General features: G+C 44.8%; 1 protein-coding gene across 5 annotated transcripts in view; it reads left to right on the plus strand.

The window, feature by feature from the left end:
- Rprd1b (regulation of nuclear pre-mRNA domain containing 1B) overlaps positions 1-14,917 on the plus strand; it is a 46,276-nt gene that overhangs the window by 21,140 nt on the left and 10,219 nt on the right. For 4 of the 5 annotated variants that reach the window (NM_001098727.1, XM_006235412.3, XM_039105091.2 and 1 more), the window contains one exon: positions 4,972-5,147. The exons of the other annotated variant lie outside the window; for it this stretch is intronic. In NM_001098727.1, the coding sequence (NP_001092197.1) occupies positions 4,972-5,147 (176 nt within the window). The remainder of the gene's footprint in view (positions 1-4,971; positions 5,148-14,917) is intronic. 5 annotated transcript variants of the gene reach the window in all.

Here is a 14,917-nt window from a genome sequence, read left to right on the forward strand (position 1 = left end):
ATGTACTCTTTTGGCCTCTATGAATACTCGCACACATACAGCATGCTTATATATACTCATACATATAAATAAAAATCATACAATAAATCTTGAGACCAGAGAGATGGTTAAGTGGTTAAGAGCTCTTACTGCCCTTTCATAGGACCTGGGTTTGGGTCCCAGCATCTGCATAGTCACTCATTTGCTTCTGACATCAGTTCCAGGAGATCTGATGCCATCTTCTGACCTCTTTCAGCACCAGACATTGCTGATATACTTACATACATGCAGGCAGACACTCATACAAATAAGAAACAAACAAAAATCTTAAATAGGCAAAAATAAACTACAAAGAAAAGAAGCTTTCTAAACAAATTGAGTAGTGATTTGAAGTTAGAGCAGAAATGCTGGGATGCCATAGCCCATCACTCTCTGAATAAGATGATTTGGCACCAGTGCAAATTGTGTATCTGTGGAACAGTGGAGGCCAGGAAGGGATAGACTATGAACTGCTAACAGAAATGTATGGTAGAGGGCTACGTTGTTTAATGTATTGCACACTGACAAGCCTGAAGATGATTCAGTGTCAAGAGTTGTAGGTGTTGAAGAAGGGAGTGCAGTATGAACCAATCTTGTAAAGAGCATGCCTTGTGCGGTACTCTATGTATGCCTCATGAGTCTTTGAAGAGTTGTATTCTCATGTGTAGGAAGGGATTGAGACTCTAAGAAGCTAGATGTCTTGACCAAGATCACACGGTCTTCTCACTGCAAAAGCCCAGTCCTTTCATCCCATTCGCTCCACAGGTCATTTCCCTTCATCTCCTTGAGCTGGCTACTTCTTTGGCTTGTTCCTTGTTCACCTAGAGGAAGTCAACGTTCATAATGCAATAACTCCCTTCAGTTGGCATATCTTTGAGGCTCACTGTATATATAATAGTGTTCCTGGTGTCATGCCCATAGCCTTTTTGGTATTAAATGTTAAGGAGAAGGCAGAGTTGGTGGGCAGTGAATCTCTAAAGGGATCAAGGTGATCAGGGAAAGCTTTCTGCTGTGGGAGTCTTTGAGCCTCCCTTGCTTTGGGTTTGTATTTTACCACATCTGTGTTGGGACAGCCCAACCTCCTTATTGAAAACGCTGATCTCACTCCCAGAACTCCACTTTTCCTCTACTGCTCTTCAGCTGATGAATATTCCAACACTATGAATGACACCTTCCTACTAAGAATACAAACTTAGGGGCTGAGGGTGGATCTTATCTCCTTCTGTCTGAGAACCAGTGCAGGAGGCAAGAGCTCAGGGATTTTGTAGGTGTTAGGAAGGTCATGCATGAGAATTTGGAAGGCTCACTGGGGTAAACTTGTTGACATAGGAGAGAGGGGCTGGTTATAGGGACTGTAAGTGCCTCTTGAGATCACTGTTAAAGGGAGCGAGGAGGTGAGTTAGTAGCTGGCGAGAGCTAGCTGCTAGGGAGACAGGGAAAGCAAGCTTGGAGGACTCTCAGAAACTGGGTGTTTGAGTGAGTCAGCCAGGTTTGCAGGATTCTCCAGCCCACCAAGGCATGGTGAGGGCAGACCAAAGCACAGCCACTGTTGGCCCCAGGCAAGATCCTCTTCTACATTTGGACTGCATTTTTCTGTAGTGCCTACCCCGCTTTGTAATTGAAAGGATTTTTTTCCTACACTGTATTCTGATCACAGTTCCCGTCCCTCATCTCCTCCAAGAGCCTCCCCAACTCTCCACCAATCAACTCCACACTTTCTCTATTTTGAAAGCAAGCAGTAAATAAAAGAACAAATAAACCAGAATTTAAGCAAACAAACAAACAAAAAGACAGACTGAGCAGTGGTGGCATGTGTGCCTTTAATCCTAGAATTTGGGACAGAGGCAGGCGGAGCTTTGTAACTGGCCTTGGCTGGCTACTGCAGGAGTTCTTCTTTCCCGATTCCTCTTTCACTAGGTAGGAGAGAAGGGGTGAAGGGGAGAGAGATCTCTGATTCTAACTTCTTCTCGGAGCCTGACTACTAACTAACGAACTAGAACTAACACTCCTGAAAACCAACAGCCACCCGCCCCGCCCAGCAGGGCTCCAGCATTTACAGGCTCTGAGGAGCTCCCAGACTCCAGTGTCACACAGTGGAGAAACTGTCTGTGGCCGGCAAAGGCACGCTCGCTAGAGCACGAGGCAGATCATACACAGCTGCTGCATGTGGTCCTGTGTCCCCATAGCCGGATTAAACAAAACATGCTTTTATCATGTATCTTGTTTGTTTTGTTTTGTTTTTAACAAAACCAAAATTCCAGAATCCTCACTATAGAGCTCTGGGGTCAAAGCCAGCCTGGCTTACAGAGCTTATCCCAGGACAGCCAAGGCTACATAAAGAAACCCTGTCCCAAAAGCCAAAATAATAATAATAATAGGTTGAAAACAAAAATTGGGGGAAGAACATAAGAAACACATATATACACAGACATAAAACCTATAAAATTAGAAAGTCAGGAACCATAATATATAAGCAAAGGACAGTAAGATAGATAAGTTACCCAAACAAAGCATTTCAAGACAGAACATCTCCTAAAGTACCATTAAATACGTTTTGTATTAGACATCTACTGGAGAAAATAATTTTTCTTTGCAAGCATTTGACACGTGGAGGTAGTTAGGCATTGGGGCTCTTGTCTGCTTCCTCTCTCAGCACTGGGCCCCCGTCTGGCTTGGACCTGTGTAGGTCTGGTGCATGCTGTCACGGTCTCTTTGAGTTCATATGTGCATCGGTCCTGCCATGTTTGGAAGACACTGTTACATTGGTGTCCTCCATTCCCGCTGACTCTCTGAGCTCTGAGGGAAGGGATTAGATGAAGATATCCCATTTAGACCTGGGTGTTCCAAAGTCTCTCGCTCTAAGCACATTGTCCAGTTGTGGGTCTGTATATGTTCTCCTACAGCAGGAAGCTTCAATGACCATGGCTGAGCAAGACTCTGATTTCAGTTCCAGCCCACTGTGGCTTTGTGTAATTTTATTTTTTAAAGATTTATTTATTATATATAAGTACATCATAGTTGTCTTCAGACATACTAGAAGAGGGCACCAGATCTCATTACAGATGGTTGTGAACCACCATGTGGTTGTTGGGATTTGAACTCAGGACCTCTGGAAGAGCAGTCAATGCCCTTAACCACTGAGCCATCTCTCCAGCCCTGTGTAATTCTTGAGTGATAAAAAACGCTATGTTTCTGGGTTGCAATTACTTGTATAAATGGTCTGGTTTCCTTATACAAGTTCTTGAGGGTGAGAATTGACTCTTTAAAAAATATTATCTCTTAAGAATTGGTGTTCCTTGCCTCTTTTTTTTTTTTTTTTTTTTTTTGCCACAGGACTCTAGCATCTTAATTACTGTTATAAAGAGATCAATAGTCAAGGACTGACCAAGCTGAAAGCAGCCACGTTCAAGCTTGTCTGCAGGCAGCACTAGCAGAGTCTGGAGCACTGCAGTGGTTCCCGGCCCTCTGCACAGTCCCTTGTCCCACCTTTGTCTTGCTCCCTCCCTTCCCAGTGTTGTTCTCCAGCCCTGACGCCAGAGCATGATCTTCGGCATGGGTTCCCATTGGAGAGCCCTCAGCAGCTCATTTCCTCTGTTCACAGAGGCAAGAAAGGGCCAGATGGCTGTTCTACGCTAGAAACTCCTAAATTCCACTGCCTTAAAAAATACCAAGGGCTCTCAGATTTGTGTCACCAGATTGTCTGTGTAACTGCTGGCAGATCTGGTGCCATTTGTTTCAAAGCCTCAACCTGCTATTTTTACCCAGAAGACCTTTTGATTTTATTTACTTTAACATTTGTGTGTATGTGCATACCTGCATGCGTTTATATGTACCACATAGCATGTATGGAGGTGCTGAGATTGCATTGGACCCTCTGGATTGTGAGCTACCTGATGTGGGTGCTGGGCACCGCACCCATGTTCTCTACAACAGCAGTAAGTGCTCTTAGCCACTAAACCATCTCTTCAGTCCCCAAAGACCTTTTAAAGCAAGATGCATGTGTTTAAACTCCGGCCAGCAGCACAGTTACAGCAGCTCTTTATGTTCTGAGTTCTCTTTGTCACTGCTCACTCGCTACACCAGCCTTCGTTTACCACCTCCTTCCAAGGATGCCCTTGCTCACACTTCAGGGTTTGTTCTTTTTCTCCCCCCAACAGGTAGGTGACAAGCCATTTTTTTGGACATGAAGTCAGTTTAGTCCATGATGAGCAATACTTTGAAAATACAGCACATAGTAAGAAAAGGAATTTTTCTCCTTTCCTTCTCTCTTTGGATCTTGCTATGTAACCCAGGCTGACTGGGATTGGTGGCAGCCCTCCAATGAGGGCTGGAATGGTGTGCCGCTCACCATACGTGGGGCTGCTGCTTGTGTGTTTTCACTCTTTCCATCGAGGGTCATGTTTATGTACATTTGAAAAGCCCTGCTTTTTGCAAGTGGGGAGGATGAGCTTGTTCTCAGGTTCTAGACTCTCTTTCTCTGGCAAACAGAGTCCTACAGATGAGCTTCTGAGACCACATTCTAAAGCTCTCACAAAACTTCTGTTTTCTCTCAGTGTCTGTAAACCTAAGACATGAGCGCTTGCTCTGTTTCTTTGGAACAGTAGGGAAAGTATTCTTAATGTAGTAATATAAGCAAACATATTTCATCTCCTGAGAGGCAAGAGAAATCATTTCACAGATGACTCTTGAGTGCCTTTCTGCTGGTTTTGTTTGGAGAGCTTTTGCTGAAGCTCTTCAGCCAGCCAGCTTTCCCGCCCTGTCCAGTTGCCTCACTTCAGGCAGTTGAGAATGTGTCTTCTTGACAGAGTTGGTGCAGTTGGATTCTTGGCTAGCCCAGCACTGTTGGTTCATGGGTTCTGGTTTATTCTTGGACTCTGAACCTCCTCTCAGGAATGTTTGCACTCATACCTGTGTGATTCGTGTGTGTTGTTTTCTGCTCTTATTTGTATTCAGACAAAGAGGCAGCTGAACGTCTTTCAAAAACAGTAGATGAAGCATGTCTGTTACTAGCGGAATATAACGGGCGCCTGGCAGCGGAACTGGAAGACCGGCGCCAGCTGGCTCGGATGCTGGTGGAGTACACCCAGAACCAAAAAGAGGTTTTGTCAGAAAAGGAGAAAAAGCTAGAAGTGAGTACATTGCAGGGCAGACCCGACTGCCTGATCACTGCACCCCCTCCCCCCTTTCCTACATCCCATGTTATTCCTGGATCAACCTTTTTATCTTCTGAAAACAAATGAGACGGGAGCATTCATCCAGTAACCATAATTACCGGAGCCTTGTTAGAAGTTGAAGTCATGGTTTTATATGTCCAGGAAAGAAAAACTCAGACTGTGAAAACAGGGGCCTCTCAGTCACTGCGTTTAGGATCTTAGAATTGCCTCAGTGTATTGTTGAGAAATTATAAGTTGAGGTACATAAGGGTTAGCAAAACCAAAGGGTACTTACTGGTTGTATTTGGGAATCTGAGTTGTTTTGAAGTTTAGTTCTGGCATGTACATATGCTAAGGCCAGGAAGTCACCTGCCTGCAAGCCCTGCCTGTACATAGTTTGAAAGTTTAGTCTGCTTGTGTAGCCTGACTCCAATGGTGGGCAGAAACCCATTCTTCCTGAGTTGAGGCCATGTTCCTCAGTGTCTCCAGCAAGGAGGGGTTTAGAGTCGTCCCTTTGCTGTCTGGCTTCTTAATTCAGCTTAGCTCCTTGTCCCTGGGGAGCAGAGCCAGCACTGTGGCTGTCTGGGGTTTCCTGTCCCACTTGTTAGACTGCATTTCTTAGCTTCTTCTTAGTTTCTTCTCTTTGTTTAAAAGATACATGGAAAAGAGTAGCAGAGGAAGACATGGGGCTGAGCTGGAGAATGTCATAGTGACCACAGGAAACAGCTCAAAGAACCCCCTCAGTAGAAGGCCACCCTTCTTCCAGTGGGGGAATGTTCTGTATAGAGGGAGGGAATACTGAGCTAGCTCTAGTGATGTGCATTCTACATTCTGTGTTCAGCTGCCTGGAGAGGCAGTACCTTACCCTTCCCTACAGTGATTATGGGAGTTGTAATGGCTAGAGGTGCGGGGGACTTCAAATGCCTGGCCAGCTTGGTGTGGCAGATAAGAGACAGATGCACAGTAGTGTGGCTTTCATGTAGATTCAGCACTGACCACAAGTCCTAAAGGAAACGTCATCAGCAGGAGCAGACGGCCATTTATCTGCAGCGCTCCTCTTTCACTGAGGAAGCATTTTCACTGTACCCTGGGACTAATAAGAGATTGTAATTAATGATTCTGGTTGTAAGTCATCGTGCCATCTGTTGAACTGCCCCTTGGCGACACATTAAGGGCTTTCTCTGATCTGTCAGACATTGATTATCATGAGCAGCTGTTGTTGGGTGGAACGTGGCAAGGCACCATAGAGGACAGTCTTTGAGAAGGAGACTGTTGTAGAGCCAGTTAACTCTTTGTTCTGTCGCTTCCCCATTTCTAATTAACTGTCTGTTGGTTGGGGTGGGTTTGGGTGGGGCTTCTTCTGCAGAATAGGTAGCTTACTGGGTACCCCAAGAAGTTCTGAGGTACAGAAGATCAGAGGTCAGTCATTCTGTGGCTTTGGCAGCTCAGTTGTTGCTAGTCACCAAATGGCGTGACATTGGAACCAGCACTTGAGGATGGAGGAGGAAGATCCTGGCACCACAAGGCAGTCAGAGCTCAGGGTTCCTGTCCCAAACCATGTCAACCAGCTGGCTGGGCTGGACCATTCATTGGGAAACTAAAATGAAGTTTGCTTCCATTTAAAAAGCAAATGACTAGATAAAATATAAAAGGCTGAGGGATGACATTAGCTCTTCGTCCATGCAGACACAAATAGTCTGCTCTTCTGAATTTAAGGCTTCCTCTCACTCCTTGTAGTAGACAGATGTTCCTTCCATTCTGTCCTGATGAGGATGGTGACACCCAGTGTACAGTTTGAGTGAAGGCTCAGTGCTGCATATCCCTCCATTTTCCTTGCAGAATATAATCAGTCCTTAACACCACCAAATCAGAAGGCCAGTTAAAGCTGTTGGGAAACCTTTCATTGCCTTCTCACTGTAAATGCCGCACTCTTAGACATAGAGTTGTTTCCTTGGGACTCTTTCCCCACGATTCTAATTAGGTAACAGTCAAGTTTTTCTGTATTCTTTTAACTTTGTATTTTCCTTCAGATAGCAAGCATCTCTCTCTTTCATTGATAACTTTATTTTGGGTTTCCAGTGGCTTCTGAACCTTGAAGGGGATGCTAGATCAGAATCTAAAGGGGAGGGGGACCCATTGTGGCTCACAGAAGGAAATTGCACAGTGAATTGTGTGAATAGCATAGATGGAGCTGGCTAGCTAATGGGGTTAAGACAACAGTTCTGGTTGTAGTTTAAGATAATCCCTGCTGAGAGTAAACCCTTTTTGTAAGAGGAACTGGCAAGAGAGCAGCCAGAGGCCTGGCACTTTGCGAAGAGACTACCGTGTATGGACCTAGGCACTGGAGAGCCTGTGTCTTCAGGGAATAACCGTTCACCTGTTCACCTATGGAGGCATGTGCACAGATGTTAAGATGCTGGAGGAGCGTCTCAGGAGCAAGGCTTTCCCTGAAGAACAGAAGCCTGCTTCCTTTCCTTCACGACATGGAAACAGACCAAGAAGAGCACATTAACAACATTGATTTGATCATATATTTGTTAGTGTGCATAGTGTCAAATGCTCCAGTTCTTTCTGAACGCCAGGCCTACAGCTAGCCTCTTGAAGTCTGTTGGGCACTATGCTCTTTGACTAGGGACATATTTTTTCCTCAGAAAATGCTTGCTCTTGACTCAGATTCCTTGGGAAGTCACCTTTTCCTATAAAGAGAGCTGTTTCTAGGTCCACTCAGTGGTTTGGAGGTTTACTGTCTGCTTGCAGAGAAGGTATTATTAGTAAAGGTAATTGTGGTAGAAATTATACGGTTTCCCCACTGTGCGCCCTTCCTTTTTCCTTTTAATAGAGTTAGGATTCATTTAGAAATTATGCCTTTTTAACCATTTTTGTGCTGAGTGTCATAGTTGGCACTACTGTAGCACTTCCCTAATCTACAAACAAGGTCAAAGGGAAAGCTGAGGAAGGACTGCACTGCTTTGTGTGCTAATCCGAGAAAACCTAGAAAGGGAAAAGAAGCCTGTGGAGGGGACCCGTGTCACCAACAGCTCAGAGTGTGGGGCTACAGTGTGGGACCTAAGGCAGGTGGACTGACAAGGGTAAAGCCAGAGGTGCCAGAACAGCCTCCAGACACCACTGTAGAGCAAGGGGACTTTGTTCTTGCTGACAAAGGTGACTCTCAGGCCAAGCAGGTGCTTAAAGCTCACAAGTCGTAGTCTGAGCAGGTGACACAGAGTTCCTGTCTGTCATTTTGGTGAAATGTGGTGTGCATATGTTGTTCAGAGCTATCAGGATGGGGGTGGGGGAAGGTGGAGGAGAGAAGCTGCTTGTACAAGCTTTAAAGTAAAACAAAACACAAGGTCAGGTGCCTGCAGTCTCACCTCCTAGAACAGCAGCTTCGTGCATTAAATCATGGTGTGTCCATGATCTCCTGGAGGGGCTGTCTATGGCAGGCAAAGACCGCCATGCAGGACAGAGCTCTAGGTGAATTCCTGGCTACAGATTTGTTTGTAGGCTGAGGTAAAATTACATAGCATAACATTAACCATTTGAAAGAACATACATTTCAGTGACATTTAGTGCTTCCAAGTAGAGAGCAGCTATCTGTAAAGGCTCGAACATTGTCATCACTGCAGAGGGAAACCCCATCCCTATTAGGCAGTGACTCCCTGTGCCCTCCCCCTCTCTGCTCCTGAGAACCACTAATATGCCTTCTGTCTGGACAGCGCTGCTCCTGGGGATTTTACATACTTGTGTCTCTTCTTTCAATTAGGTAATAATTTGAGATTTATCCACAAAGTTCCATGTACCCGAACTTTGTTCCTATTGAGGATAAATGTTACTGCAAAGATTGATAATATTGCAATAGTAATAGCTGATATCTATTATCTGGATCTGCCACAATGTGGTCATCATTATTGAATAGCATTGGAATTATATCTACTTTTGGTTACTGTGATAATGAATAATGTTGCTGTAGATAGTCACAAGTCTGTCTTTTTTTTCTTTTAAGAATTATTTATTTATTGTATGTATGTGAGTATACTGTAGCTGTCTTTAGACACACCAGAAAAGGGCATCTGATCACTTTACAGATGACTGTGAGCCACCATGAGTTGCTGGGAATTGAGCTCAGGACCTCTGGAAGAACAGTGGGTGTTCCTAACTATTTGCTGTGCCATCTTCCAGCCCCACATACAAGTTTTTGTAAACATGTTTTTCATTTCTCTTTGGTATGTGTTATACTAGGGTTGAGGTTGCTAGATCAAATAGTGATTCTGAATTTAACCTTTTGACACCCACATCTCAAACTATTGCCCACAATGACTGCCTCATTTTCTGCTGCCACCACTCATGTACAGGCTTCAGTTCTTCACATTCCTGCAGTACTTACCACGTATGGTACTGTGCACCTTCACCTGTGGTGATTGATTGGTGTTTCTCAGAATAGCAGTGGTGATGAGCATCGTCGCCTGTTCCAGGACTTTGCTGTCCTTGTTGGAAACATGTCTGTTCAAGTCCTTTTGTACACTTTCAGGTTGACTTGTTTGCAGTTTGAGTCTCTCTGTTCTTTATGTGTTTGGATAGTTATGTTCTTACCAGACAGATTTGCATATATTTTCTCCTACTGTGAAAGTTATTTTATCTCAATGAGTTCTAATTTTACTCCAGCTTTTCCTGTTCCTCTTCTTTTGAGTGTTGCATCTCAGAAACCACTGGCCAATTCCAAGACAGGAAGATTTCTCATTGTGCGTTTTAGGAGCTTTGGTGTCTGAGCTCTTCTATTTAAGTTGTCATCAGTTCTGAGTTTCTATATGATGTGAGGAGCTGTTGAGTGAAGCTGTCCTTTGGCCCTCAGGATTTGTTGAAGTGACTGTTATTTCCTCCAACTGAATGTGTGATACCCTGACACCCTTGTCAAAGAATAATTGTCCATAGATGTGCTCATTCTCAGTGGTGTACCGCAGATGTCTGCGTGCCCACTGATGGCGTCTCACTTAAGTGCTCAGCTCTGTAGGAAGTCTGAAAGTGAGACGCACGTGTCTTCAGTTTGGTTTTCCCATTGTGTAGTTTTGTGTAAGAACTCTTAAAATTCCAAATGAATTTAAGAATTTGCCATCACCTTTTCAATTTCTGCAAAAAAAAAAAAAGCCATTTGAATTTTACTAGTAGTTCCATTTAATTCTTGTTGGTGGTGGGATCTTGTTTCTTAGTCTGTGAATAAGAGCTGGATGGCCTTACACTAAGCCCACTTTAATCTCTGTAGCAGAATTATAATAAACACGGCAGAGCATCACTTACTGGTGCGGCATTGTGAAAGCCCTGTCTAAAAGTCTCCATGGCCACAGACTGAGAGTACAGATGTCACTTTTCGGTAGCCAGTAGTGCTCCTCATCTCTCGAAGGCATGCATATGTACCCTCTGTGAGCTTGCCAGGTGCCCTATTACAAAGCAGAGTGACACAGATGCCTGGATATCCAGGTGACAGAATTATCGAGCTAAAGGAATTTTAGAGGTCATGTGATTTGATTCTGAATTAGTGAAGGAAGTCAGACCTAGAGGAGGAAGCTAGTCACAGAGCAGGAATAGAATACAGGACACACATCTAGTAACTTTCCATTCAGGTTTGTAAGGTTTTGTTCTTGAAACTTCATTCCATGAGACAAACGCAGAAAGACATCTTATTCTTCTATGAGAGTAGCCAGAGTGGAGTCACTTAGACAGTTCCCAAAGCATCTTGTTGTGAAACAATGATACCTTATGCAGGGAGTTTGCAGTGACTGCAGACAAGCGTTCTGGAGTGACTTGAGAGTGTTTGAGAATCTACTCTGCTCCTTGCTGCCCTCTGTTGCCTATGCGCATGCTCTGGTGGCAAGGGAGAAATGACTCGATGAACTCAGGGCTGTTGCTGGTTCTGCACTTGGCACCTCTTCCTGGCCTGTAATGAATCCGTAAGAATTTGACTTGAGACAACACAGCTGGGAGGGCAGAATGATGTAGAATCCAGCATTGCTGTGTAACTCTTTGTATTTCTGTGCACTGCAGGTTTTAACAACTCGAGAAATTCTTGGCTCCAGTCAAGGGATGTCTAAACCACACTGATGGTCTGTTGGCTTTGGCAGCATTTCCTCTTCAGGGTGCAGATGCTCAGATATGGTTGTTTCAACAATGGGACAAACAGTAGGTGGAGATAGAGAATTCCTCTGTCAGCTTTGGAATACATTCTTCCTCTTTCCCGAATGATCAAAATCAGTATCTTATGTCACTGTCCCTTATAGTAAATGCAGGCAGTCATAAAAGAATTCTTCCTGTCCTTTATAAAAGAATTAATCTCTAGGTTTATATGAGGAGTTCAAGGTCATAGTGTCAGTGCGAGATCTCCTGGCCTTTGTGACTGTGCCTAGATCTGCCTCACATGGAGCTTGTCAGGATAGTCAAGTGGCCCAAGATAAACACAAGCCGGTCCTGCATATCCGCCCTTGCAGTGCACAGCTCTGACCTCACTAAACCAGCATTATCAGCTCTAAGGGCGGTTAGAACAGTTCTGAAGCAGGCGATTCTGCTCACTCCTGCCAGGTGATCATGTCGTCTGGTGCTTGGGTCCTTTCCATAACAGACCATGGCTTGCTCCCTGCTTTGCCATCCACATCCATGCTTTGTTAGGGAAACCTCCCCACCCCAACCCTCTTCATGCTTCCCTCCAATCTGTGAGGACTCCTTGTTGAGTTGGTATTTGAGATTCCATGAGTGTCGTGGGGCTGGACATTGGGGCATTGGATTCCTCTTGATCCTTTCTCTTGGCTGACCCTAATAGTTCAGGCCAGATTTACATCTAGAGCAGCCGTCTAGCAAGATGCAGTGCTTTGCGTGTGAGTGCAGGTACATGCGGTACTCAGGGTTAGGACCTCACTCGTGCTTGGCGAGTGCTGTGCCGGTGAGCTGCACCTCAACCCATTGTTGGCGGCCTTGGACCCCCCCTCTGAGCAGCCCTCGGAGATTCTGCTGAGGCACATACAGTGTGTACAGGAGATTCTGCTGAGGCACATGCAGTGTGTAAGGAGATTCTGCTGAGCCACATACAGTGTGTACAGGAGATTCTGCTGAGGCACATGCAGTGTGTAAGGAGATTCTGCTGAGGCACATGCAGTGTGTAAGGAGACTCTGCTGAGGCACATACAGTGTGTACAGGTGATTCTGCTGAGGCACATACAGTGTGTACAGGAGATTCTGCTGAGGCACATGCAGTGTGTACAGGAGATTCTGCTGAGGCACATGCAGTGTGTAAGGAGATTCTGCTGAGGCACATACAGTGTGTACAGGAGATTCTGCTGAGGCACATGCAGTGTGTAAGGAGACTCTGCTGAGGCACATGCAGTGTGTAAGGAGATTCTGCTGAGGCACATACAGTGTGTACAGGTTGTAAGCCGGCTCTACCTCTCCCCTAGCTCTTGCCTGCTGTTTAGCCATTCTTCCTCTCCAAATATTCTGTTTTCTTTATAAAATAATAAACCAGAGGAAACCTGGTTAATATATATAAGAGGAAAAAATCATAATCTCATTAGTTTATTGCCTACCAAGAATTGGCTTTAATTTTGATCTGTTTCTTTCTGTTAAATTTGGGTTTGTTCGCTTGATTTCTTTGCACAATGACTTTCCTTGCTAAGAGAAGCTATGAGCAGTTTGGGTTCCTCTGGTCCCTTGTGAGTGTTTCTCTCTTCATGCTGCCTCTCCATTTTATCCTGCACCTCCTCTGCTACCTTCTGGGTGTTTGGATGGTTTTCCTGAAGATTCCTAGAGCTGTTTCTGTGTGTCTTTCTGCATACTGAAGGGTGTTTCAGGGTCTTCCCCTACTCTGCACTCCTGTCTTAGGAGTTGTCTTTCTCTTCTGAAACTTACAGATGCAGCCTCTCAGCCCCAAGTTAAGAAGAGTGTTTGTTTGTTAAGGAGTAAATAATGAAGAGTTCATTAGGCAGAATGGACTGGCTTCTGGCTTTTAAGTGATCTTGTTTGCATTAGTGACAGCTGTGGGAAATGGCAGACACTTAAAACACTGACTTGAGTGAGCATAATTTTAAGAGCAGGGTTCAGATAACAGACATTTGAGCTGTGGTAGCTAGCTCTGTTTGCCCCTGTGTGTGCTATTTTAGTCGTGTGAATGCCCTGCTGTTAAGCTGGGCCTCTGCTCTTGAAGCTGGTGCTCTGGGGAAGGGGAATTGCAGCATGGTTATATGCTTTGCAGTCTAGAAGTTACATCTCTGTTTCTTTCTGTAATGCCAGGTGTACACTGCTGTAATTCCTGAATTCAGAAAGCTGAGGCAGGAGGATTGTGATATGAGCTCAGGGCCAGCCAGCCTTAAGATGAGACTATCCTGAAAAAATAAAGTAAGGAGTGGAGCAGATGGCTGAGCGGTCACAAGTGTGCACTGCTCCTGCAGAGGACCCGGTTCATGACCCAGCACCTACATGGGGTTGGTTGTTCACAACCACTTCCTGTTCTTTCAGAGGACTTAAAATCAGTTCCTAGCATCCATTGTCTGGCAGCTCAGAAGTGCCTGTGATGCTGGTTCCAGCCGACACCCAGCCTGGCTTCTCAGGGATACCTGCACTCATTTGTACTCCTCCCTGCCCCGCATACATATCATTTTTAAAAGAATAATTATTTTTTTAAATTAAATGAAACCTGTCTGTAACTCCTGCTTTAGGGGATCTGATCCCCTCTTCTGGCTTCCTTGGGCAACTACACTTACACTCCTGCCACCCAGACACACAATTTTAAAACTAAATGAAATAGTTACACAGAAGGTAGGGCTTAAAACAAGGCCAGAACTAGTCTTTTTGTACAGGACAACTTCCTGGTTACTACAAGGAGTAAAACTGAAACTTAAGATGGCTCCATGTACCATAAGGTACTAGCCAGGCCATTGTGGCTCTGCCCACCTCCTTGTTTATTTGTTTCATGTTTTGGGTTTTTTATCTTGAAGTAGTATTTGGAGAAAAGTGTGGTTATGTTTCTTTTTTAAATTTAGCATACACAGTAACTTTGTAAATTTCAACGCAGCAACAGGGAAGGTCTCTGAGTACCCTTGAGACCAGCATAGTGGTTACGAGTGGGCAGGTTCAGTTCTCCATGCTGTCCCTGGTGCTTTCTGTGCTTACTTTATTCACAGTGTTTAATTCTAACCGGCATAGCCTGGCTGGGAGTTGTTTCCATAGAGTGGGACCTGCCCCACTGTGATGATACCTTGGTGGGGAGCTGCAAGGTCTCCTCAGGCTGAACTTCCAGGCTTTACCTTTACCATTGTGGCTACTGTAGCCTTTTAGCTTTGTTGTGAATTTCTGTTACTAAAATTTTTGTGTGTGTGTGTACGTGAGTTTATGTGCATTATGTGTGTGCAGGAGTCCTTGGAAGCCAAAAGAGAGGGCATCAGATCTTAAGAACTGGGGTTGGTTCTAGTAGTTGTAAGCCACCTGATGTGGGTGCTGGGGACCAAACCCATGTCCTAGAAGAGCAGCCATTCCCCTCAACAGCTGAGCCGCTTTCCAGTTATTTGATTTTTGTTATTTGTAAAGTAACAGTTTTAGTTCTGGGGTAGTTGTCAGTCTGTCTCATGACTCCATATTCTGACCCTGTCTGTAGCATTTAATACTGTGTCTTCACAGCCGCTGTTGTTGCCACAACCGCCTAGTTTCTCTGTTGCACCTCTTGGTTTCTCAGATTGACCTGTGATGGATTGTATATACTTAACCCAGGGAGT

The sequence above is a fragment of the Rattus norvegicus genome, chromosome 3 (assembly GCF_036323735.1).
Source record: "Rattus norvegicus strain BN/NHsdMcwi chromosome 3, GRCr8, whole genome shotgun sequence".
Classification (NCBI taxonomy): Eukaryota; Metazoa; Chordata; class Mammalia; order Rodentia; family Muridae; genus Rattus; species Rattus norvegicus.